A 26,699-nucleotide genomic window follows, 5' to 3' on the forward strand; every position below is an offset into this window, starting at 1 on the left:
TCTCTGTGTGCTCCTTCTGCACAGGACAGCCAGCACTGAGGGTGCTCCCCCTGATGGGCAGCACCATCCCCATGGGCCAGCCAAGGAGCCCAGCCCTGGCAATCACCAAATCCCAGCCCCTGCCCATCCCAGGCACCTCAAACTGTCCTAATGAGGGCAAAACAATCCACACCAAAACAGCCATCAGGCCAAGGGTATCATGGCTCACTAGGTAAGCTTGTGTAAGGAAGGGAAAAAATATAAAAAAAGAACCTTAGATCAGGGTAATTACCTCATGCAAGATAAAATTAATTCACCCTTAATACGATGGGATATATGCTTTTAACAGGATCAACTCATCTGTCAAGGTCAAAATATGGAACTTTTCTTTCTTACTTAATATTCCCTGTGAAATACACAGACATAGTAAAGTCATTTTCAATACAGCTGAAACAAAAACAACAAAAGAAAACAAATTAACAAAAAAACCCCAAAATAAAGCAATTTTTGTTTTGCTATTATTAATGCATAAACAATTTAGGGCAGGTGTAAAAAGACCATCCTAACATATTAAGTTGAATATATGAAATTCTTAGAATGCAGTAAAACTATTTTCTTCATTTTTGCCCTTCCAAAGTGGGAAGAAAAATTTAAAAAACCACCAACAAAACCAATCCTGCACACACAGAGAATACTCCTGTGAAATGCTCCTGTAAGCTGTGAAAGAATTTGCACCCACCCCATGTGAGGAGTGGCTCAGACACTGCTCTCACATCTTCCTAATGCTACTGTGAAAACAAAGAAGAATCTTGCTCTGATAAGTAGTGACAAAGGAACTTCTCAGTTTAATAATGAAATAAATAGGACAAAAGTAAAAATAGTCAAAAATTTTATACATGTGCTATACTCATAAATTATGGAAATAAAACTATCACAAGATGTGACTAAGCTGTAGGTAAAGTAAAAGTGCTACAACATTGTATGAACCAAAAAACTTGGACTCTGCTTCTCCAAAGAGAGACAATACTGAGATAAGTTTATACAGTGGAGACCTCTTAAATACACAGCCCTGAACTTCTGTACAGTAATTTGTGATGCTGATAAATCAGCCTGTTCTTAAGTCACATATTCATTTCAAAGAGATTTTTATCAGAGGACTCAAATGAACAGAGATGCCTTTAGGCGTTTGCCAAGTTCCAGATCTCCAATAAATTAAGCTTTCAAAATGTTTGTGTTTCATAGCAGAAATGGACTAAACTTTCTTTGCTAAAAACAAAAGCATCCCAAATGAAGCAGACTGTGACAAGGGGATCCAAGACATATGCACTCAAAAGGAAAAGAAAAAACCTTAATACCACTGTCTTTTCAGAAACATTAAGAAATCCTTATACTTGTTAGTAAGGTATACTGTTATTACTTCAGATGGGGCATAGAGGTTTTTATTTAGTCATCTGGCATCTGGGGAACTCATGTCCCTCTTTATTAGCAGTTAGGAGAATTACCAGCAGCAACCATATACCAAGCTTCAAAAGGCTGGTTTAAGTGGAAACGTTCCTGTGTTATGAACATTTACTCCAGGTTTTTCATTTAAGTGGGCTACACTGTAAATTCTGAATTGCAACATAATATAGCCAGTTGTATTATAGAAGATTTTTTTTTAAAGACAAACTTACAAAACACAATGATAGGTTAAATAAATAAAAAACATCAGTTAAAAAACAGACTTAATTTCTTCTTCTGTGCAATTACGTACCAATATGAAAAATATTACTTTGATCTCTGGACATTTCACTGTTCAGTCTCCTGGATTTCACTAAAAATAATACTGACAACAAAAATAAAGGAAAAAAATAATTGTTGACAAATCAGTGCTTTGGAGCTATTAAAAGCACAGATCAGATCTGTAGTTCCCTTGCAGCAGAACATGACCCAACACCTTAAAAATCAAACATTGGTAATAATGTTAATATATAAAATATTAGTTTAAAAACTATAGAATGACCTTCTCAGCAGAAATGGAGTGTATACACTGGGTTCTATGACATACAGCATATCTGAAGGCAAGTTCACAGAATGCTGAAAGGCTCACTGCACTTTTTCTATGGCAAGGAAATACTGCAGCTTTAAAATAAGCTGCACAATACTCATCTCTATCTCTTTCACATGAAAGTGTGTAAAAAGCAAATCAGCAAATAAACTCTAAAATAGATTTATACCAAAATCCTCTTTTTTACATTGAGTTTACAGCTTCTATCCATTTGCCTGTACTATTTCTGGAGTTTCCTTCGAGAAAAGTCAAAGTTGCATTTCTGGGCCATGAACAAGTTCACGATACAATGTACTGGCAAGACAGAACTTTTGCATACTAACGAGATCCACTCCTTGTTGCTTTTCTCTGGGTTTGTAAAGACAGTTTTTCCTGTGGGGCAGGAGGTCAGATGTCGATTCCTTTGACAAGAGATGCCTCCAGGGTGATGTTGAACTCCTGCAAGGTCTGCAGCACCCGAATCAAAGAATTCACCAGCGTGTGATCCTTAATCAGGGCCATGTCCTCATACATCTGGGCTGTAATGGGGCAGTCTGCAAGCAGGGCGATCCAGTGGTGCAAAAGGTGGTCTCTGACAAGGGGCCAGTGGGCAGTTTGGGAAGAAAAATAAAGCCAAGTTAATTTCACATCTGCACAGACATCATTTTTATTCTTTGCTGTTAAGCAGACCTACCGTGCTCTCCACTTATCTTTATGAGACAGGGAATGAGGAGTAACTGCCCCATGTGCAACATCTTTTCCATTTCATTAACATATCAACAACAACAACTACAAAGAATATAGTATAAATTTATACCTGGCTCCAAGACACACCAGCATCTGAAACTTGCCATCCTTCCCAATGTTCCTAGGGGTGTTGTTGATAGCAGTGATAAAGCGACAGAAATTCCTGGCCCTTGTCTGCCAGTTCTCCTCTGGGACCATCTCGTTCTGCTCAAGGGTCTCATAGTATGTTTGTGCTTTTTCTTAAAAGAATGGTGGGAGATAATGAAGTTTCATCAGTGCATTTAGGAGAGAATTAAAACTGAAAGGCCTAGGATCAAAGGTCATCCATGAATTTCCTGAATCACTAATTTTAGGCACTGTCTTTTTTCTGTTTGATTCAGTCCTATGTTCCCCCTGCATAAAACCAGGATTCCACTTCCTCCCCTCTGAACAATCCTGAAGAGGTTCACCTATCTACTGAATGTGAGTGCAGTAAAATGATCATGTAAGGGGAACAGCAATGTTAAAGTAGCTACTCAAAGTATTGAAACATTAAAAATAATTCATTTTTTTAAATGTGTTTGTGAACTCAGTTGATTTATTTAGTTTTGTGTCAAGGAATCTAGACCGTTGTGTGAAAAATGCATGCTTATAACCCCTTTATTACAATGTCCAGTACATATCAACAGCATTACATCCATCTGCTGTGCTCTGAAAGACAATTCAACATCTTACAAGGGTGACTTCTTGCTTTCTCTGTGCTCAATAAAGGCAAGGTTACCCCATGTCAATTCACCACCCTGTTTATGTGCCTCCTCCTCAGCAGGAAAGTTTGTTTTACACTATAACTGCTAGAAGGACAAAGCCCAGTTGCTGCATTAAGTACAGTCAGCTTTGGCAGAAGACAGAGGCTCTCTTACAACAGCAGGAGCAGGTAGGAGCTCTCATGGCCATGCAGCTGCTGAGATGCCTCCAAGAAGTCTGCTCTTCACACCAGCTGAGACACAACAGCAGTGATAAGGAACACAGCTGATGTAATTCAAAGATACAAACAGGCTCTGGGATGTCATCCTCCCACTCACCTAAAAAATCCCAAATGAAGACGTTCTTGAAGAGTCTTGGTGATTTAAACCCGTGCTGGAACACTTGCTCCAGAGCTGAAACAAGTCCACTTTCTCCACACAGCAGCAGGGTCAGGCTGCCTCTCTGCCAGCACACACAGAAAGCACACACAATCATCACCTCACCTTGGGACTCTGGGACACAAGTGTCCCACTGAGTTTTTAAATAAACAGATGCCTAAAGTTCAAATCTGCTGTCAAACAGTGACCCCAGACAGGACGGCCCAGCTCTCACAAGGCCTGAGCATTCAAAAATGGATTGACTTCTCTAAGAAGGAGGCTGAGGAAAGCATTGTCAGGGCTTCATCATCATCATCAAAGCCTCAAACAGGCCAAGATAATGAGCAGGCTTTACCTATAATAATCATCACTATAGAAAATGAGGAAAATATTTTCCTCTTTTTTTTAAATAACAGATCACAGACCCAGTGTAGCATGTGCCTCTGATTGCTTATCAACAAAAACATTTAATGCTCAGTAAAAAAACAAGTCCTGCTTCAGCACATGATGGTAAATTCTGTTCTGCAAAACTATGTGGCAAATCATGGCCATTTGAGATTATTATCAATGTGATCACTGACTAGAATTACACTGGATATGAACCTGTCATGCCATAATGAATTTAGAAGCCAGGTGTTACAGGAATGTAAAAAAATCCTGACTGTCAAGAGCCATCCATCCAGATCCAGCATTGCTCTACACCTCTCTGGCTCACAAGGGCTGGACAGGAGCATGCTACTTAGGTTTGTTTCAGAAAATCACTGCTGTGCCAGCTGATCACATGTGCAATGCAAAAGAGTCTTGAAGAGCACTTCTGCTTCACTTTCTTGGAGGATGTGGGTGTTTTCAGGGGGGCCTTTGTTTCTTTCTTGTTTTCTGAAGTGGCCCATGGGTTTTTATGTTTTAAGTAGCAAGGATAATGCAAAACAGACATTAAAAACCTACTTAGAACTCAATGCAGATGTACAATGTCAGTTAATTCAGAACAACCTAAACAGTAGGCTGTGCTCTTGACAGTGTACGGGTAGAATCCTTGGTAGAATTTGACTAATACCACAATTTCCAACACCAGAATGTTAACATTCAATTTAACAGAATGCTCCAGTTAGCAGCAAAACACAGGTATTTGAGGCTGTACTATCTCATTTTTGCTCCACTTCAGGAATTCTCAAGCACATGCATGTTCATTCAGTTTAGTTAGTTCTGCTACATATTCTGTCATGTTTACTAATCAGAGTTTTAGGACAGGAGTGCCATTACACAGACAACAACCCCTCACCTCCTTCTCTGGCTTGTGGAAATGCTTGACAATACCATTAACAGCTTCACCAATAGCTTCTTGTATCTGACCAGTATTTAACTCTGCAAAACACAAAAATATATCCAGTTAGAGCTTCAGAAATTGTACCTTGCGTGTGAGGGTTATGGCAAAGCACAAAGCACAGCAGAGGAGCACAAACCAATAGAACTCATTCTGTTAAGGAAACAGTGCTGGGCTGTGGGAAATGGAAACCCAACCCTACTTTATTTATTGTTGAGGAGGTAGGAATGGAGATGGTTTGGTTTTATATCAAAGTTAACACTGTGGTGTTTCAAAACACCAGCAGTGGAAAGGGTTCTAACACATTATGTGAATTGTCAGACCAGGATCCAAAGCTAAGAAAAGGAGCTTTGTTCAGGATTAACAAACCTGGGCATCCTGGAAATACTTCCTGTGGTAGTTTTGCTGCAAACCCAAGTATGGGAACAAAGTAACCACCTGATTTATCAGGAATAAGACTACCACAGAACACTGACCTCAAGAGCAAACAAAGAGAAGTCTGTGAATAGAAACCACTTGCAAGATTCTTCATCCACAAAGGACAGACAGAGAAAAGGCAGCAAATTTCTACCTTCCTCCATAGCATTCATTCCACAGGTGAAGGACAATACAAAAAACACCCCTGGACCAGAAGCACAGACAGATCTGCCACCCTTTCAGACTTCAAAAGTTAAGTAGACAGAACAGGATGCCCAGGATTGTAATTTGGAAGTTAGCTGGAGTTCAAGCAGGACACTGGGCTGAGTTTCACAGGTCCTCTCCAAACTCCAGTTGTGTTTGCAAGCCCTCAGGTGATGATGCAGAACAGGACAAGACAGGACAAGCCCCAGCACTCACTTGGCTTATTGTTTGGTGAGATAGTGACAAATCTCCTGATCATGCTTGGAGACTGCTGCAGGGGAGGCGTTCGGCACTGCCGCTCATCAGCCTCCGTGTGGGAAGTCAGCAGCTCTCCCACCAGGATCCTCTCTAAGCTGCCATCATCCATTCCCTTCCCAAGCCACCTTCCACAGGGAAACCTAACAACACCAAGGAGATAAATGGATCAATCCAGATTCAATTCCATGCCAAACACTTTCAACTGCAGCTGCCCAAAGCCCAAATCCTGCCAGCTATTAGAAAGACTTCATTCATCCAGCACCAAGTAATAAAGTCTTGGCTTTGGCTTTTGCCAGCACAGGCAGCAAAAGTAAAACATCTTTTCAGTTCCAGGTTTGTGCTGAGTGTTGCAGTAGACGATCCATCCACAAGCAGATTTTGCCTGAGTCCCAGCATGATTTGAGGAAAAATGGGTAAAAGGGGAACTCCTATTACACCCCAGAGATGGGTGAGGAAATACACTGAATATGCTACATAGCGAGCCAGCTGTAAAACAACCCCACAGCCCGAACAGATGCTTAAATGCCAGAACACCAGTACTTCTACTCAACTGGGGTATTAAATCAGACACTAGAAAGCACACATGCTCATTTGACCATTATCACTTTTTCTGAACCAATGTTGATGGCAGTTTAATCAGCTTAATTGGAAAATTGAACAGCATCCAAAAATAGAATCTTCCCTCTTCATTTAATTACAATTGAACTGGCATGGAGAGTTGAATGGACTTACCCACCAATTTGACATCAACATGAGCCTGACAGTTTCCCTAAACAAAGGACAGGGCACCAAGCTATGCTGTATCTAAAATAAATTTATTTCTCACTGTAAATTTCGTTCCCTTACTCTCCTCATGTAAACACAGGTTTCTAACACTCATAAGGCCCTGTGTTCCAGCCTGTGGCCAAAGGTGTCTCTATAACACCTGGGGTACCCAGACCTAATATAAAATACCACCTATATTTGGTAAGCAGCAAGCTCTGACTTGCTGATTCTTGCTTGGGTCAAGGCAGATTATTTCTAAGCTGCACAACAGTCAACTCATCCTCTCCACCAACAGTCTGATATGAGACACAAACATCTGCAAACTGCAAACCCTGCTTGAATTAATGAGAACCAGGATTTGTTTAATGCCAGAAGCCAAACAATCTTTCTGAGCCTTCGGGTCGAGGCAACTGTAGACACAGAGTCCCAGGAGATCAGACCTTTCTAATCAAACAAGCCCTACTGTGCCAGCTCCCTGCAGGAGTTCTACTTACCCCATATGAAATGTCAGGATGATACTTACTTGTAAGTATGCCCTGTTATTTCATTTCTGACCATAACATATTCCACAAGCCACTTGGCATACAGCCCTGAATTATCATGTCCTATTTGCACTGTGGTCAGTTTTCCCAGGTTCTGGCACTGCAAATTAAACAAAGAGTTCGTCAGAGGAAACAAAGAAAGCAGCATGTTGTGGGAGTAAACTGTTAGGGAACGTGCTCAGACAGAAACTCAGAAATGTGGTTCCTGTTTCTGACTGCACGGTTGGTTCTGGGCTTTTTAGTGGTAGGCTGCTTTACTTGTTTTTGGTTTTGCCTGTTTTGTTAAATACTATTTTGATCTGGACAGAGCACATCAGCTGAACTAGATTTTTCAATTCAATTTTACCCAATGAACACAACACACATGCAGAAATCAGAGCAGAATCACTTCTTTGTTTTCCCACAGAAGAGGATATGACACCTCCCACAGTTGTAACATAAAGACAGTCTTGTCTATCCCTTGCACTAAGGAACTGTCAGTCATTTTGCTCTGCATGTTATTAAATATAGGTTAAATGTGCTAGTTTGTGCACAGGCACAAACTATCTGTGACTAACTACAAAGATATTCCACATTCATTCCACAGGTGAAGGACAATACAAAAAACACCACTGGACCAGGAGCACAGACACATCTGCCACTCTTTCAGATTTCAAGGTGGTACAGCAAGGGGAAAATTTAAAACTGAACAAACAGAACATCCAAAACAGGTTTTGTATGAAGTAATACAAACCTCAAAAGTCATTTCTAGTAAGTTCCTGGGAATCTGCAGGACTCCTGTTTCACCCAGTTCCCCCGAAATACAGATCCAAGGATTGGCTGTGAACATTGAGCCACCAAGTTTCTTGCTGGGAACAATCAATATATGGTATGGTATCACTGCAAACACAAAAGAAAGAAAACTTCAAAAACAAAGAAGAATAATTATGTAACCTCTTTAGTCAAAAGAGGGGCAAAAAATAAGTCAAACAGCACTGCAGTACCATGAAACGTTAAAAGAACATCAGAGATTCCATTTAATCATGCTGACAATTGCACACTAAGCACCGACTGACAATGGGGAAGTGTACACACACACAGCAGCCACTAAGTAGGAGAGCTGACAGCAGAACAGTGTCAAGTGAAGAAAGAAATTTGGATGGAATAATGCCTTCTTATAAGTGTAATCCTTTTTTCCTAATCCTAATTTTTTCCCTTCTAAATAGCACCACACATATGCTCAAATGCTTTCTGGTCCCCTGGTTTACCTGTGAGTAATTCCATGCAGTATCACCTGAGCTGCAGTCCCTCCTCTGATTCTCAAGGCATATGCTCTCCACCACCCAGGATCTCCTGCCCAGCCCTCTGTTAACCAACCTTTTATAACAAAATCCAATTCTCTCAATGGTCACTGTGTTTCTTGGCTTTCTGCCCTTCTTTCATAGTGCATAAGCAGATTACAGTCAGGGCTTTTCAGCTGAGGCATTTAATGCATTTCCCCCTCAGCATCTCCTCAGCTGTCAGTGCCCTCGAGAAAGCATTTGGTGGTTGGGTTTTCTTAAAAGCCCAATGCTCATAGCATTTAAGAATGAATTAAAGTGTTTCCCTTTTTATTTTCTGTGCTGATAGTCCTAAAGTAAGTGACAATTGAACTGCATCCAGCAGACCAGATTTTCACATTATCCAGAACTTGCCTGCAAGACCAAAAGCTTTTCTTGCTTGGATGCCTGTTTGCTTTGTCTTTCATACACACAAGTGTGAATCACAACACACCACCAAGGGTAGCCTTTCACCCACCCCCAATTTCATAAGCCTTGCTAAAGTCTTTCCTTATTTTGCCTTCCCAGTGATGATGTGTGGCAGCAGGCACACAGATCTTTGAGAATTCTGTGACACAGCCAAGTGTTATAGTTATCAACAATAGCTTAAAAGTTTCTCTAGGGTATCTTTTTAACAACTAGAAGGGAAAATTAAATGCTGAGGAGTTCTGATGCAGCCCTCAACAGGCATTTCATTGTTACCCCAAACCCAGAGACAGACATGCAGCAAAGTAGCCTGAGCACAAAAAAGGAAAGGTTTGTTTTAATTCCCAGCATGCATTAATATTCTTACCTTGATAGTGAACAACCCATACTGTGATTATTTAGTATCATGCAAACAAGCCCACCACAAAAATTTCAGCTGAGAACTCACCCCCAACTAAAATTACTAGAGCTATGTATTTTACTAAATTAGAAACAAAAGTGACAGAAACAGAAACTCCTGGCCACCAGAGAAGATCATGGAAACACCAATACAGCACATACAGATGGATCCCAGGGGAAAAAAAGCAGAACAACAACATTAGGGCATGTTGCTCATTGTGAAGAATTTGAATTTTGAATTTTTTTAGAATTTTGGACAAGGACTCAACCAAATCTAGAAATCAGAGTTGCAGGGAAAAAAAATACTTACAGATTGTTGTGAAAACATTGGTAAAGCAAAAGTAATCCACAGCATTGAATGACAGGAGATGATACAAGAATTGCTCTTTCTCGTCATCGCAGCGGAGGAACGCGTAACGCTTGTAGAGTTTTCTGACAAAGCAAAACACATAATCTGTCACAGTAACAAGATGCTTCCAGTAAAATGTTTTCTACTGTGCAAATTTATTAGGTACACTATGAATAATGGGCAGGCAATTACAAATGAGAAGTGATACTGGGAGAGTCAGGAGTTTTCAGTGTGCCAAGATACACTGAGTCTCTGCAAGGCTGACATCTCCAAAGTGAAGCACAGATCTCATTATCTTCCACCCCTCAAATGTAACAGCTGGTTTAAGGGTCTTCTCCCATCCAAAAACACCCCAAAATGGAAAAGGAATTTTGCACTTTCTTGAAAAATATTCTGACTGCTTTTAACCATGTAAAGTGACAGAACTGAAGTGAAGAGAGTTCTCCTAAGTTACTTCTGAGCAGAGGGTGCCATGGGAGAGCTCTCCAGCACATAATGTATGACAGAAGACTGTTCTCCAAGGACATAAGGCAAAAACTGGGGCTATCTGCTTGTATTTGGCTATAGCTGAACACGCAGGGTCTACAGCAACCTGCACATTAATACAGGGAATAATTCAGTGTTGATAGTACACAGCTCCTGACATAACCAAAATGACAGGCATGCAAAGGTGGCAACCAATAAATACTACAAGTGTTGGGCATAATCATAAAAGAAGAGCATGCCAAAATATATCAAAATCCAACTGATGCTGCAGCAATTTCTAAACCCTCCAGAATGCAGGAATTAGGTATTAGAAATGCTGACCCAGCCATGGACAGGTTGCTCCTGCCAGGAGGGCAAGCTGACAATTCCCCTCAATTTCAGGTATCAGTTTACAAAAAAGTCAGCAAGTCACAAGACAGAAATTTGCAAAACAAACCAGTGATAGTCAACATACAGGCATGTTCTCATATAACAAACCTGACACTAGAGACTGACAGGAAATGTTTAATGAAAATAGAGACTGAGCCTTCAATTAACCTGACCTGCCTGTAGCCACAAGAGTGGCAAAGCCACAGCAGGCTCACAGGTGCCCATGTCTGTGCTGCATTTGCACAATGTGAATCACATGTTTGACAGCCTGGCAGGCTATGTACTCTCCTGTCTCTTCAGTGGGTAAGGTTCCTCTGTTTCCCCGGGCACACAAAGACCTCTGGAGATATGATTTCTCCCTGCTCCCTTTGCAGACTAGAAAAAACCAAACATGTAACATTTTCCTTACATGTGTTGACAAATATCAAGTAAATAGAATGGGATAATTAAAATATCTAACAGCTGCTTCAAAAGGAACAACACACAATCTTGTTAACTGTAAAATGGCAGAAGTTGCATCATTACTTTTAGTACCTCACTGAAATCAGCACTGCTTCCTCTAAAAACACGTGGGACACACTTTCAAACCCCACTGCCTACAACAGCTCTCTAAGTAGGATATCTAAATATGCAGCACAAAGCACACAAGATTACAGAGAATTGATGTCATCCTGTGCAAGTTGTCCTTTGTCATTGTCATTTTAAACATACTTTTGCTGCGGTCTCCCTCTGTTCCAGAGAACCAGAACCTGCCTGATAGATGAAGAGTACACTGGCCAGTGTAAAAAGAGGTTTTTCCTTCTCTTTTGTGGGGGTGTATGGAGTGTGGTGGTGTGTGGAAAGCCCTCTCACAGCACGTGCTCTGCATGGGACAAGCACTGCTAAATTTAACCTGATCCAAACTGTTGGCTTCACTGGAGAGGCTTAACCTTAACTTGGACATACAGGTGGATTTATTAGCTGTCCTCCTTCCATCCTTCAGCTTTTCCTTATCCACTGAAGGTCACAGCTTCATCAGAAAGTCCAACATAATACACGGCAGGGCAAATATCAGATAGTTAGCTGCTGGGGTTCAGGGGGATTAGGGAAGAATTCTTGGGAAGATGGTGAGTGGGAGGAGAGGGAAGGAAGAGCAGACAGCATAGGTTAAACTGTGTCCAGAAAGAAGTCTTCAATTAAAGTTAACGACAATTGCTATGGCTTTAATTTCCACACAGTAAACACTGTATGTGATTATTATGAAAGCAAATCACCTTATGTTGCTGAGCAGGATATAAATGTAAAACACATGTCAAGAACCCCAGCACTGAGTCCTGATTCCCAAACAGCTCACACACATGGAAGGCCAGTTTGTTCCATGCCTTCTGCACATTGCTAAGCAGATGCAAAAATAGGCACTCCTGGATTTTTGAAACCAAACAATCACACAAATTTTAATTTTTTTTAAAAAGCTTTGCCCAAGATAACCCATCTTACTTTGTGAGTTCATGATCTGAAAGCAACTGTTTCAGATGCCTAGAGAGCAACTTCTTTTCCATGGAGAGGCGAACCCAGGCTCTGGCCTTGCCAACATCTGTTTTGATCTCACTTATGTTCTGGATATGCCTGGAATAAAAGAAAAAGACATGCTTGGTATTGTCAAAGCATGACAGCTCTTTTGAACCAAGCTCAGCTGAAGTTTTCTAAAGAACACAAAATAATAATAGGAAAATAATAGGAAAAAGAAACATAATCACCTTAATATTCAGCACAATAAAAAAATCCCTGCAATCTAGCTCAAAGAGAATAAGAGCCTGAAAAGGAAATATCTGCAAATGCAGTGCCCTATTTACAAAATTCTAAACCAGGCCCATTGTCTCACATGATTTAGGACTCATTCTGGACCTTATCTCTGCAATATTTATGGCTGAATGCTTTGGAAAATTAAACACTGCCTTTGCATGCTCAGTAGAAGCTTTTCTTGCACGCAAGGCACAAATGGTATATTTTAATAAGGCAGGCAAATCCTCAATTCACTCTTCTCTACTGAAAAAAAAGGATGCTGCAAGGGAAAAGAAGGAAAAGGCAAATCCTGCCAAGGTTGTTTCAGAAGTTCTGCATATTGCTGTTTCAGTGTACTGAAAAGAGGGCATTGGGCAGAAGTTGTAGTTTTATTTACACTATAGTAGTGAATGTTAGATAAACCCATTCTTTAGATCAAACCAGTTCTTTAAACTGCATTCTTCCCTGAGAAGCAAAAGTGGACTCAGAACGACACAACCAACTCAGCAATGACTGGGAACACTCAAACACTACACCCACACCTCTGTGGAATAAACCAATACACAAAACGTTAAAAATATGAAAACTCTGTCATGGTATTTCCATAAGTTAACAGTTCTGACAAGATAAAAGCTCCTCAGTATTAAACCTGTTTCTGTAAAGGTCAATGAAAATGCTGAACTATCTACTTTAAAACAGTTCAACAGGTTCCTTCCCCACAGCCCCCTCCTGCTGCATGAAACTATAAAGGTTCTTGGATCCATCATAAAATATTTCATGTAATAAACCAAAAGCTTGCAAACCTGCAGAAAAGGCAGCAGTAAGCAAACAGAGGCTCTCTAGCACAACAACTGGAATTACTTACAGATAATTAGTATTACTTATCTTCCTAAAGGACTGCATTAACCTGAAATCCCAGTAAAGATCTAGCAGTTCTGCATTTCACAAAAGCTGTCATATTATGAGGCCATATTTTTATTTACAGCTTTGTGCAGAAAGAAGCCACAACTGTAAAGCAATAGTTGTCAATTCCAACTATCAATTTCATCTCAAATTATTTAAGTGCCTTCCCTGAAGTGCACAGGATGGAGCACAGCAGACACAGAAACAAGTGTGCAAATCTCAGGGGGTTTCTGGGTTGTTTAACACTTCAAACTCACCTCATATCCTGGATGAGAGAGATTCTGAGAGGTGACATGGCTGGACTTGTATCAGACTTTCGTCTTTCTGAATCAAGAAGTATTCCTAGATTGAGAAGAAAACAATTTCTTGTTAACAGAAATCCATCTAAAGATTCTACAATCAATATAAAAAGAAGGTGAATTAATGCCAATTTGCACTCTTGTACCAGTGGTGACTCTGTGTGGTGTATTTCCACCCCAAATGACATGAAAATCTAACATGCGACACAGATGGTTCCACAGATCAGCGCACACTGAGCACCAACACATCACTGAGCTTAGATGCAGCTGAAATTGCTATGACATCAAATGGCTTAAGACACACAGAAATCAAGTATTATTTTCTAATGACTGCCCTGTTTTCTTGCTGTGCAGTAACCCTGAGTGGCACTGCTGACACCAGGGAACAGTGTCAATATGCTGTACTCAGTACACCACACACCCTGTGCTTCCTGAGCTATTACTCTGCACACTCCTGTAGCACCACTACTTTTTATATATCACATTTTAGGGTTTTCAAGCAATATTATTTTTATTTTCCAAATTAAACTCCAGAATGAAGTTCTATGTTGAATACAGTCCCTGCCCTCAATCTCAAGTTAGAAAGCATAGAACTGACTGTGACTTATTCTCATACACTATGAATTAAGGGACATTCAGGAGACCTTAACATTTCCAAATCTATGGTTTTGATTGCTTACAGGATCTTGTACACATTACTAATACTCAAATCTTTGCTTACAGCAGCTTTAAATAAAAAATAACTACTGCCTCCCCCAAAGCCATTGCTCTCTCCAAATCTATATGCTGTGCCCCCACCTGACACAAGAATAAATGTTTAAAAATTACATTAATAATCCTAAAAATATATTATCAGTGAATCTTATGCACAATATTGCTTCTACTACAACAGTTGACCCAACAAAAATTAAAATATGTTTCTCCAGTTGAAGTTTTTAATAGTAAGCCTCCTGTTTAGCTGCTTTTCAAGCCATAATGTAAAACTTCAGGGTGTACAACAAAATTTTCTGTGCTTACACTTGTTTCCCACCCTGACCCATAAGATCATTTCCTCTGCCAGTCATGCAGGGCCTGTGTGTCTCATGGAGGATGAGGCACCAGAGCAACCCATTTCAAAGCCTATCTCTGAAGCACCAGCTATTTCTGGGTTTCTGACTAGCATGGCGGTCAGATCCCAGACCCAAACAAGCAAGCACAAAACAAACCAGTTTATTTTCCATAAAACATACTGAGACAACACACCGGGCCCTTATTAAATCTGTAGTAGCCATAATATTTGATTCAGTTATATTGAGTGAAGGGTATTTCCAAAGGGAAAAAAACAACTCTGCTTGGTGTAAATCTGCAGGCAGCTCTTACTCACAGCTTTTAATCATCTTCTTCCAGCAGATGCCAATCTTACCTGAGGTACTGAAGCTGCCTGATGTGGTTCTTCTTTGTCTGTTTTCTAGGTAATGTAACAGATGAGACCACAAAGCAGACTTCCCCTAAAATTAAAAAACATTAGTTAAAGAAATCACTACCAGCTGAATTAAAAAAAAAAAAGAAGTCTGAAACATCACTGAAAGTATTAGCCATGACAAAAACTTGTTTTAAAGATGTTTCTCCCTATAAACCCAATGGTAAAAAACAAAAATAAGACAAAAGTGGGAGCTGTAAAGAGGCTGAGAAGGAAAAGCAAGAGTCAGACTACTGGGATCTAACGATTCTGGAAACAGGAAAAAGTCAATGGAACTGCTTCCCTCTTAGTTCATAACCATGACAAGAGAACATCCAAAGGCTTGTAAAACACTGTTGAGTTTTAAACCTGAGGCTGTGACCTGTCCTGTGGGTCTCTCCCTGCCTTTCCAGCAGTAAATGACAAGGGACACAGAGCCAGCCTGAGCAAGACTCACCCAGGCCAAGCCCTGCTCCCCTCAGGGTTATTTAGGGCTATGGATAAATGCTGCCATTTCTAGAACCTCTAAAGATTCCCCTCAATTTCATCAGCAAAGCACCAGCATAATAGCAAACACAGTAAGATATCCCAAAATATAAGGAGGGCAGTGAAAGCTTATCAGCAAAAATACCCAGTTCTACACACTGTAAAACCAACTTAAAAGTCAGAATTTGGGATGTAATATTTAGGCCAAGATAAATCCATCATATGAAGTTAAAAGGTGCACCTTGCTCATTATGTTGCTTTCTTAAACCCCTAGTGGCTTAAAGCAGAGAGTGAGAAAATCTTTCACTGGGAAAGATTCTTGGATTCATCATAAAATATTTCACATAATAAACCAAAAGCTTGCAAACCTGCAGAAAAGCAGCAGTAAGCAAACAGAGGCTCTATGGCACAACAACTGGAATTACTTACAGATAATTAGTATTACTTATCTTCCTAAAGGACTGCATTAACCTGAAATCCCAGTAAAGATTTAGCAATTCTGCATTTCAGAAAAGCTATCATATTTTAAGGCCATATTTTGATTTACAGCTTTGTGCAGAAAGAAGCCATGACTGTAAGGCAATAGTTGTCAATTCCACACTATCAATTTCACCTAAAATTATCTAAGTGCCTTCCCTGAAGTGCAGTAATGACAGTTCAATTTTACTTTTTTCTTTTTTAAACTATATTTTAAAATCTCTAACCATTTCCATCCTATAGCTCCCTGCAGTTGACATAATGAACTATTGACCATGAGGGATTATCCCAGAAGTGGCACACCTCCAGAAGAATAAATCCTAGAGTGTCTGTAACATCTGTGACGACAGAAATCTATTAAAAATATGCATTCAGTCGAGAGGATATAAAAAAAATCCACTGTGTCTTGTGTGTACCTGACAGATTCAACATGGAAAGCCAAAACTGCAAGTCTTATTACAAACAGATAAAAAAGAGCATGGAAATACCACCCAGCAAAGAGCTACATCCAAAACTGTGTTTTCTCCCAATAAACACACACATGCACACACAGTCTAGTGTTCAGCAACCAGCTGCCATGGCAAGGAGAACTGCAACAGATCACAGAAAGCAGCAACAAAGGGTCCTGCAGCAAATTGATGCCAACAACCATGATGAATGTGAGGACTCATGCAGTGTCTGCCCGCTCCTCCAGCACCGTGGACCTCTCCTTTAACTTCACCAAATAGCAATGATGAGGCAAGCTGGATCTACAAGGGGAAGGAAGACAGCCTAAGGAAAGTAGTGGGATAGAGAATGGGCAAGGGAATAACCAAGGCCTTCTGAAAGTCCAGACCATTTCAGTCATTAGATCCTCCATCACAGTCCCCTGCATCGCTCGGGACAACGGAAGGCATGGATTCCCTTTGCATGTGGAAAAATCAGTAGGTAGCTAATGTAGGACTACTGGGGTCATCAGCAGGGAAGAGGGAGAAGCAGGGATTGGTGGAAGGAAAGCCATCCTCATTACTATGGTCAGTTGAGAAAGAAGAGTCTTCCTTGGCTCATTATTGAAAAATGAAATAAAATCGATGTATGAAACAGCAGGCTCTTGCATATTTCATAAAGGCCAGAGCACACAGAGAACTGGTGGTGCTTTTTTACTTTTTATTATTTTAAACTCTGGATCATACTGTGAGTACACTGCACTTCCTCCATCAGGCCTCTATTCTATTCCACCACTGTATTTATTCCACCATTCAGCACTGCTTGCCAACATCTGCAATCAATCCAAAGCATTAACCTTATGGAGGGTTGGCCGTCTGGTGGTGCTCTGAAAGGCCCAAATCTGGGTTGAAGCAGAGTATGCTGATGCTCTGTCTTCTAAGACGAAAGCAGTACAGCTTCTATCCTAAGTGATATACAAGAGGGAAGGGAGAGAATCACATGATAAATCTTCACATAGAAAACTGTTGTATAGTTTGAAGGAGAGCAGAGTTAAACACTGGTGTTTGGCTGCTGGGAACAGAGATACTGGATTACAGTTGTCTGGATTATGAATATATATTCTTTTAAAAAAAAGAAGTTATAATCTTCTCCACCCTTGCTACTCCTTTGAACAAAGGAGGAGTAAAGTTGGTAAAGGCCCTCCAAACTCCATCTTGTCCCACAAGTGACTCCAAACAGAACAGCAAAACAATTATTAATTTCACACAAAACCCCAACACCTCTAGCTAGTGATCTTGTAACCATAATTTAAGTACCCCTACATTACCCAGGAAGAACCAAAACAGCAAGACTGTTACTTTGAAGTACTAAATTATCCTTCAGGAAAAAAATTCCCCCATTCCCACTGACGGCACCTTTAGGATAGGCTGCCTTGTAGCCTATGCAACTTCATTAACAAAAATATTAAGAACACAGCAACAGTTGGGGTTTTTTATCATCCTATTAAAGAAAACTACCAAAACCCACCAAACCAAATGAAAACCCCAGGTTAAATGGAGAATCTTCCAAGAAGTCATCTGTGGAACACAACTACAGGTACACTTGCACATATCCAACAACACGGAGACACACAGGGGGTAGGACCTGACATAAACAAGACTGCAGGACACACAAGTATTTTAACATCTCTACATACACACTCAAGGTGTCCTCTGAAAGCAGAGAGGAACAGATAACACAGCTTCAGGAAAGTGTGCTCTGCAATGTACAGGAATATTTATTCCTCACCTGTTTGACTTGCAGGCCGTGGCTCCATATTCTTTCCAAGAGGTCACACAGACTGGCTATCAGGGTGTTCTCTTCCACTCCTGTGATATTCACTTCACCATGACCAAGCTCCACAGCTTCTCGACCCATTTTCTCAACCAACATCCTCTTAGTCTCAAAAAGACAAGACAAAAGAGAGGTAAATCTCTCCCAGGAATTTCCAAGATCACTTACACTTTTAAAATGACCAATTAAGAAGTACATGCTAAGAAAGTTTTGCAGAATAACTGGCTGTATATATGTATTTCTGGCATTAGTGCAGAACTGCCTTTCTTTTATCCTTGGTTTTCAAGCCAGGACAGCAACAGTGCTCATCTGTTTTTCTAAAAAAGGGTTTGCAAACAGGCACATCATCCTCCACAGTGTAACCCCAACAAAGGGAACAGCAGGTCACACATTAACAAGCTGGATGCTCAGCAGCAAGCCCCAAAACACAGATCTTGGGTACTTTGGTGACTACTGGATGCAGGACACTTTGTCCACCTCCTCCCAGGAGAGGTGAATACACCCAAGTGTTTCCAAGCAGCACAGGTATGTCATTCCTGGGAGATGCTGCTCTGCCAGAAGGGCATTTGGATTAAACCAAACTCATTCTGGAGTGCACCTCTTGAGCTTCCCCACGAGCCACATTCTCCTAAACTGTGCACAATTTCATACTGGCCAACAAAGCCTTCACCAGCTCCTGAAGTACTTCCAGTCACAATATATTCATCATACAGCCAACTGGAGGAAAAAATGGTGAGGACATCAGTTCCACTCATCTCTTAGAAAATTTTTCATCTTTGTTCCTATTCTAGACTCACTTTCAAATGAAGAATACTCCCTTAAGCACCTCTGCATAGTCTTGGTGAAAATTAAGTCCAAGTTAGTCCCTAGCTGCTTCTCCCCCTCACTCCCTCTGCCAATTTCTCACTGTCACAGAGCCAAGTCTATCTTCAAAAACTTTCACCATCTATTGTGCCTCTATTAAGGAATGGGGATTATTTGGACAGTTCCTAAAGTGAAATCAGAAGTAAATGCACATATTAGAGTTTTATGAAAAGTTGTATATAATTACTGCAGTATCTCCACTGACTTTAGCCAAGAATGTGTCTATTTCATAATTATTCTCTTTGCTGTATTTTTATAAACATTAACATTTACTTCAGATTAATATGTTGTCAAATATATACTGGTGAAACATGTCTACAAATTAATGTCAAATTTCTTTGTTAAGTGCTTAAAACTGTACTCCTCAGAAATGGAGTTATGAGAAAAGCTCCTGTATTTTCCTCACAAGCCTCTCTTTTGGACTATTCACTCCTGTTGAAATAGCAGTGTCTCATTAGTTATAACTGAAATGTGCTATAATAGACTTGGGCAGCAGGATGGTAAAGACCCTTCAGAATATTCAATCTGTATCATAAATCTGCTTGACAAAGTCTCTGCTTCTTGCAGACTTTCTGAATACATTATCTCTACATTAATTTCTCACCACCGTGCAAAAATCCTTATAGAGATAAAGCAGAAACAGATGGCAGAAAAGTGGGGGGGTTCAAAACAACTGGGTACAAAATGGTCCAGAAAGGATGGATATGAGGTGCAGGAGAGCAGAAATATTCTCTTTTTTACCTTATTTCGGCATTCCTTCAACAAGCCTTCTACAAACTTCCAGTTTGTTTGTGCAATTACTGATGGAGAGAGGTTGGAGAGCTTGGGCTGCCGGATGGTGCTGCCCAGGTTCCTGGCTTCTTGGATGTATTTCTGGATTGGGGGAGAAAATGGACACAGACACAAGTGCAAGTGAGACTACATGGCTGAGAGAAAAAGGTAAATTTATCTTTATAACCCACACCTCTGGAGTGAGGAGCAAAGGATCTCCTCTTTCAGAAAAAGCCCCTTTTTACCCAGCATTATTTAGGGCTGAGAAACATAAAAGTGCTATTTCACCAGAGGTCAAATCCCCATTTATATTGTCTACGCAGTATTAGAACACATGTTGCTGAATTACAAAAACACAATACAAACTGCCAAGGATATTCAGATGCATAGAGATTCAGCTACTCCCTGCACCACTGCCAATTGTATTTTTATTTTTTTCATTTAAATAAAAATTTGCAAAAACTACCCAGACCAAGAGTATTCAAGTGCCAGACTGGTCTACATGGGGACTGCAAGAAAACTTTCCTCTTTCAGGAAGCAGCTGCAAAATGCAAATGATAGCAACATATCTCAGCTGTGAACCAGCTGCATTTTTGAGAAAAATAATTTCCTGAACCCACTCTACTTGAAAGAGCACTTCTGCTCCTATTACTGCCATCAAGGAGTTGCCATTGTTTTCACCCCAAAGACAAGAGTGGTATGACGAATATTTTGGAAGCCAGGTGATCACAGGTTGGTTGGGGCACAGCTAACTGGGAATTAGTGATAGAAAGAAAGTCCTGTACAGGCACTGATGAAACACTCAGGATTAGTACCTATATAAAATTAACAGGAAACCTCTCTAGCTTACATTGAAATAATGACCAACTGAAATGTCAGTGAATAGATCTGTCAAACACAAAGAAGGAAAACCCCACCTTCTCCTGGCCTTGCACTAAAGAGCTATGATAATATACATTTGATTATGCATCTTTATCCAGAACTATGATTACAGTCATATTGTGCATTGGACATACCAGATAATGCTCTGACACAGATTTTATAGAGGGCATGAAGGGCCAATCATGCTGGTCCCAGTCTAAACATAACTGCAACTGAAGCTCTGACATGGAAAAGTCCAGGTGCTGGCAGGATAAGTTGGTAGCAAAAAGCCAAGCAGATGTAAAGTGAAAGTGGTAAGACATATGAAGTAATAAAAGCAAGCATGCAAAACAGAAAAGGAAAAGAGTGAAGACATAATACAATGCAGAAGTCCCAAGCATTCAACATAAACAAAAATTCGTAAGTAATGAATCTGAAAGGAAAAAAGAAAAGATGGTATTAAATCAGTGGATTGATGTAAACTCTGCCCTCCACTGGGCACATATGTTTGCAAGTAAAAAGTCTCCATTGCACAGATTTTTGTTGGCTGCTGCAAAGCTTCAATTTTTTGGCACCTCCTGCTCAGCCTGACCCCCAGTGCTCATGTCAGAAGAGCTCCCACCCCACTCTCAAATTTACTGTGGAAATCTGAGGTGCACCCCGAGCAGGGGCCCATGTTCAATCACCATTATGTCCTCAAAGAGGTACAGCATACACCCCTAAAACAACAGCACCCCTACCACTGGCACTTGGTACCCCCAGCTGAGCACGTCTTTCAAAATATTTATTCCTTGGATATTTATTGCCTTTTGCGACAGAATAACTCCTATAGCAAATGAACTTGTGAGGAATCAGTTAAAAAACAAAACAAACAAAACACCCCAGAGCCCAGAGGTAGATTTTTGCCTTTGTAATTATCTCAGAAGTTTACATGCTTTAACAATTGTGTTGTTTAGCACAGTAATGAGGTTAGAAATCAACTACTATTCATTTCTGTTACATCTAAGTAAAAAGCACTTTAGAGTTAGCTGAGCATATGGAACATGTCAAAGCCAGAAACTACTCGTAGAGGTTTTTTATTATGCAGACATTTTTCTGTTACATGGTTATGGATGACAGAGATGACACTATAATTCCACAAAATTTTAACAAACCAGTAAGTAAATTCCAGAACTGAGTACACTAGGAAGACAATTAAATCCATAACTACCATAAAAGCATGAACTGAACAAACACACCTGAGTTTCAAAACACTACCCTAACACACACAAGACTACTAAAATTCCAAACTAAGCTTTTCTAAGGATATTTAACAAGGCAAGATAATATTGTTTCCAATGAACAACACACAAACAAAAGCAAAACTCTGGGGTTGTAAACAAACAAAAACCCTCTAATATTTTGAGCCAGTCTATTCTTGGCATTACCCATAAATCAACACCTGGTGTAACAGTTTGCTGTCTGTACCATATGAATCAGAAACTGTACTGTAATTAGTTCACTTCACCCAGATCTTTCAAAACCACTTCACCACAAAGAAAAACTGTGTCAGCTGCAGGAGCAGTGGTGAGAGATGTTTATCAGCTCAGAAGGTGGGTAAATCAGCATCAGACTGCACTGTGCAAAAACAGGCAGCCACAAACGTGACAGTCTGGGTGGGCTTCACACTCTCACCTCAGCAATGAGGCTGCCTCTCACTTTGTCACCTTAAGGCTTTTATATGGTCTACAGAAGACACTTAGGCCAAAAGGCAATGTTCCTGATTTTAAGATGACATTAATCCCTCTCTAGAGGGGGTTATCTTTCCTCCACCAAATACACAAAAGAAACACAGGGTGACTAAGTTATTCAAACATGGGAAATAGATGGCTGACAACTATTAATTGCCCTCTTCCCACACAACCCCTTTAAAAGAAAAAAGAAAAGGTAGAACAACTTGCAATCATGTGATTATATTTTCAGAGAACTCTCCTATATGTGGGATGAAATAATTTTGTCCTGAGAGGGGGCAAAAATGACATAACTTTTATAATAAGAAAATTAAGTATTTTTGGTCTGCTACTTCATTTGTATTAAATACATTTAAGGGAGAGCTGACACGAACTGCAAGTAACTGTCTAGACATTTCATAAAGGTTGCAGAGCATTTCTCAGGCCATTAGGAAAGAAAAAAAAAATCAGATCTCTAGAGCTGAGCAATGTTCACCTCTCTCTGGTCATTATCCAGACGCAGGTGCTCCGTGTGCTGCTTCTGCCTGTCCTTGCGCCTCCACTGAGCAGGAGCGTTCCTCTTTGTCCACCTACACGTGGGGAATAACACCAGCCAAGTGTCAGGAGGCAGGGGAAGGGGCAATCAGAGGTTTCCAGTTTATTCTATACATTCTACACATTCTCAACATGCTGACATCAGTTACGTCAGCCAAAGCGCAGCTGCGAACACACACAAAGAATCTCTGGAACACTGGGCAACCAACATGTTTTAGAATATTAGATCACATGCATTTGCTCTGTATTTTTCCTTTTTTTGTCACAATTCCAAGGACAATTTAAGCATTTCCCCTCCTCCTCCAAGGTTTTTATAAGAAAATAGCCTAAAATATTTGCTAGTTCCTACATAAGATCAAATAAGGGGATCTGCTTTTATATTGATAATAATTGCAAGTAACTCCAAGTACACAAACTATCATCTCAAACATAAGAGAGCTTTCTTCAGTAAATTTGCTTCAAGAAGTCTGTATTTAAAAAAGAAAAAAAAAAAACAAACAAAACAAACATAGCAAAAACCCCACCCCACATCATCTGATCTGCTCCCACTTGGAAAAAACAACCCCAAAACTGACTTTGCTTTCTAAGATCTCTGCTTTAGTGCTGTTCTACAGATCTTGCCAAGATTCAGCACCTGTTGCCTTAGCTTACTCACTTATTGCTTGCTGGGCCAGTGGATAAAACATCAGACTGAAGCTTAGGAAAAAATCCAAGCTCGTATTTCCCTTGTCCAATTTTCATGTCCAGCAAGTGTGGGTGAACTGCAGTGTGATCTATTTTTGCCAGCCTTAATTCAATAGATTTCTCTGAAATAGTAAGAAGGTTAATTTAAGATGTTTTAATCAGACACGTATCTATAATCACATATCTTCAATTAAAAGCAGATGTCAAACTAAAGAAAGAGGTGGAAGTTGCTTACTGATTTCAACAAGGACATTAGTACAAGAGTGTTTCTGACATCAAAAAATGCCATCAAAAGGAGAAAAACATTTATCTTCTTAAGCTCAGACATCTTTCACACACCAAGCATGCAGGAAAACATTCAAGTTCTACCTCACATTAATTTCATCTCACATCTCAACATCACAGAAAACTTTTAGCCCCCCAATTACGTTCTACATCTCCGCTATTTTGGTCTGGTTTTTTTGAGGTTTCAAAGCATGAATCATTACTTAATCTAATGTCTACAACAAACAGCACTGACCAGCTGCACTAATTGTCAAGCAAGTGCCTCATGGCCCTTACCAGCCTCATCAATGGTTGTGCACTTCTGATACATAGATGTGCGCAGGGTCGGCGTCCTGACGTTCAGCAGCCTGATTTTATCCACCCTGGAATCAAAAACTCTCAAAACAGGGTCTTTGTCATCTTCATCATGGCACATAATCTTATTGTCAATGAAGGATGCAAACATTTGGGTCTCCAGGAATCTCGAGAGGAAAGGCAAGTAAGGTTCAGGCTGGTCAGACAAGAAAGAAGCCTAAGAGACAAGAAGAGATAAGAGTGTTTGGGAGTCTGCAAAGAGAGAGACACATCCACCAGAAGCACCAATTTTTCTGATCAAGGATGTATGAGAGTGCTTTGGTGCCACTTAAAGCCTGGTTTTATTATATACATCAATTCTATCCCCAAAACAGACAGTCTGTATAAAATGTTCAGCATCAGGACAATCACCTACTGTAGAGCATAATAATTGGTAAACTGTCTTTTTAGCATTTCCTTCATCTCCTAAAAATTTCAACAGGATCCCAGCAAACCACACCATCAGTACTGCAGGTGTGCATATTTGGTACTTCTGGCTGGGCTCACAGCTTGTGAAATCAATGGGAATCTTTTCATACAAGTTGGTGAGAATCACATGAATGTTTTAGCAGACAGTGCTGCAACAATCTTCACCCATGTGAGCTCTGCTGCTGACAAATATCTCCAGCAAAGAAAACAGAGCAAAAATTTGAAGAACTGGGTCTTATGTTTCTCTACAAAAGAGTTAGGAATACATTTGGTACACATATACATAAGCATTATTTGGGGTCATGACTTAATTCATTAACGTATTTGGCAATTCCTCTGGTTAAAAATCAAACAGTTTCAACTTGTAATATTTAACCTTAATGTGAAGATTAGCAAAGTCAGGCTTTCTGAGCTATTTTTCTAGGGTAAGCTGCATTTTTCTACAGTATCCTTAAAAGAGTATTTTTAACTCTTTAAGTCTGTATCTGTATATACTTTTCTACATACTTAAGATGTGACTTTTTTGGGAACACTGAAATTTAAATAAGAAATTACCATCTTGACAGTACAGTTTTCTATTTGATGGTCCAATACACAAAGTTTGAATACTGTTTTCCTCTCACACTGATGTACCTTTTTATTACAACTTACTTTATCAAAGTTTTGCATCTGTTCTCTGTTTGTAAACCAGGATTCCTTGTCCTGACTGGGCTGAATGACAAACACTTCATAATCTGCAAACATTTGTGTGAAGCGGTTGGCAAAAACTTCCCGAATCTGAATGTTCAGCTGGTAAATCTTGAATTCTTCTTCATCACATTGAATTTTAAGATCCTTTTTGCTACTGGTCTCTTCTCGTACCTCCAGCTAAAAAAGTAAGTGAAAACACAAATAATTTGTATTGATGCTTTGTCAGGTATTCCAGGCACAGAAGATTTTCATCTGCCATTCAGTTGCTACTTTTCAAGTCAACACTGCAATAAAGAAAAATATTTACTGCAAAGAGCAATATCAAAACAATCCAGACAGAAATCTTTGCCTAGAAAATTTCACATAATAAACCAAAACTTACTTCAGCACTGTTTGCACTGGATATGTTTTAAATTTAAAAAGGGTAAACAACAACCATATATATGTCCATGTATGCCACAGACTTACTTCCTCTTACCTTTCAATCACCTGCATAGGCTTTTCAGAGGTTCTTACTACCCCTAAAAATTTGCATATTAGGCAAATCTATATCTGGTGTCAAACAATTCCAGGTTTACATACACAGCTTTCAAAGGAAGACAGAAATGCACAGTAACAAGAAGCTGTGCATGGCTAGCAGCCAATCCCCTGTACCCTAAGTCCTTAGCAGTGTAAACCACAATTCCCCACTACACAGCTCAGAGTAATCTTTGAGAAAAGAAAAGGCATTTTCAGTTAAGATGTGGGCTAAAATTTATGAAAAAAAGCAATAAAATTAAGACATTCAATTCATAGGGGGAAAATAGCCAACAACAGTGACGGATTTCACTCTCTTCCACAAAAGCTCAAAAAACTCCCAGGTCATTCAGGTAGTATATTTTATGCACAAAGGGCTGCAATTTATTTTTTGCTTTACAATTTTAATCACTCAAACAATCCAATCAGGATCACCATAAGCTGTGCATGTCCACTTGCTGGAATCAGAACTCATGAACTCAACAACATAGCCAGAAAAAAGCATCACAGTAACCCCATGACAAATATTTTATATATAAGCAAAATTATATATATTCTAGAAAGAATGAAAAAGGTATCAATAGAAACCAAGACTGGATGCAAACTTCAGCATTATCCAGATGCCAATTTTAGCCACCTAATTCATTAAAAAGTGATGCCAATTTTGAATAAACATTAAAACCAAGAATAAAC

At 39.8% G+C, this 26,699-nt stretch overlaps 1 protein-coding gene across 11 annotated transcripts in view; it reads right to left on the minus strand.

Annotated features, from left to right (window-relative positions):
• Nucleotides 1–801: 801 nt before the first annotated feature.
• Nucleotides 802–26,699, minus strand: part of DENND5A (DENN domain containing 5A) — a 61,466-nt gene continuing 35,568 nt past the window's right edge. For 5 of the 11 annotated variants that reach the window (XM_064425462.1, XM_064425460.1, XM_064425466.1 and 2 more), the window contains 19 exons: nt 25,452–25,667; nt 24,315–24,549; nt 23,725–23,875; nt 23,011–23,104; nt 20,961–21,068; nt 19,915–20,046; nt 18,265–18,417; nt 17,333–17,440; nt 15,052–15,136; nt 13,608–13,692; nt 12,163–12,291; nt 9,793–9,914; nt 8,093–8,238; nt 7,341–7,459; nt 6,011–6,192; nt 5,132–5,214; nt 3,814–3,937; nt 2,823–2,991; nt 802–2,597 (listed from right to left, as the gene is read on the minus strand). In XM_064425462.1, coding sequence (XP_064281532.1) covers nt 2,414–2,597; nt 2,823–2,991; nt 3,814–3,937; nt 5,132–5,214; nt 6,011–6,192; nt 7,341–7,459; nt 8,093–8,238; nt 9,793–9,914; nt 12,163–12,291; nt 13,608–13,692; nt 15,052–15,136; nt 17,333–17,440; nt 18,265–18,417; nt 19,915–20,046; nt 20,961–21,068; nt 23,011–23,104; nt 23,725–23,875; nt 24,315–24,549; nt 25,452–25,667 — 2,625 coding nt within the window. In that variant the 3' untranslated portion in view covers nt 802–2,413. The remainder of the gene's footprint in view (nt 2,598–2,822; nt 2,992–3,813; nt 3,938–5,131; nt 5,215–6,010; nt 6,193–7,340; nt 7,460–8,092; nt 8,239–9,792; nt 9,915–12,162; nt 12,292–13,607; nt 13,693–15,051; nt 15,137–17,332; nt 17,441–18,264; nt 18,418–19,914; nt 20,047–20,960; nt 21,069–23,010; nt 23,105–23,724; nt 23,876–24,314; nt 24,550–25,451; nt 25,668–26,699) is intronic. The other 6 variants (XM_064425468.1, XM_064425469.1, XM_064425470.1 and 3 more) reach the window with 3 other exon arrangements.

Source organism: Passer domesticus, chromosome 6, assembly GCF_036417665.1.
Source record: "Passer domesticus isolate bPasDom1 chromosome 6, bPasDom1.hap1, whole genome shotgun sequence".
NCBI classification, from domain to species: domain Eukaryota; kingdom Metazoa; phylum Chordata; class Aves; order Passeriformes; family Passeridae; genus Passer; species Passer domesticus.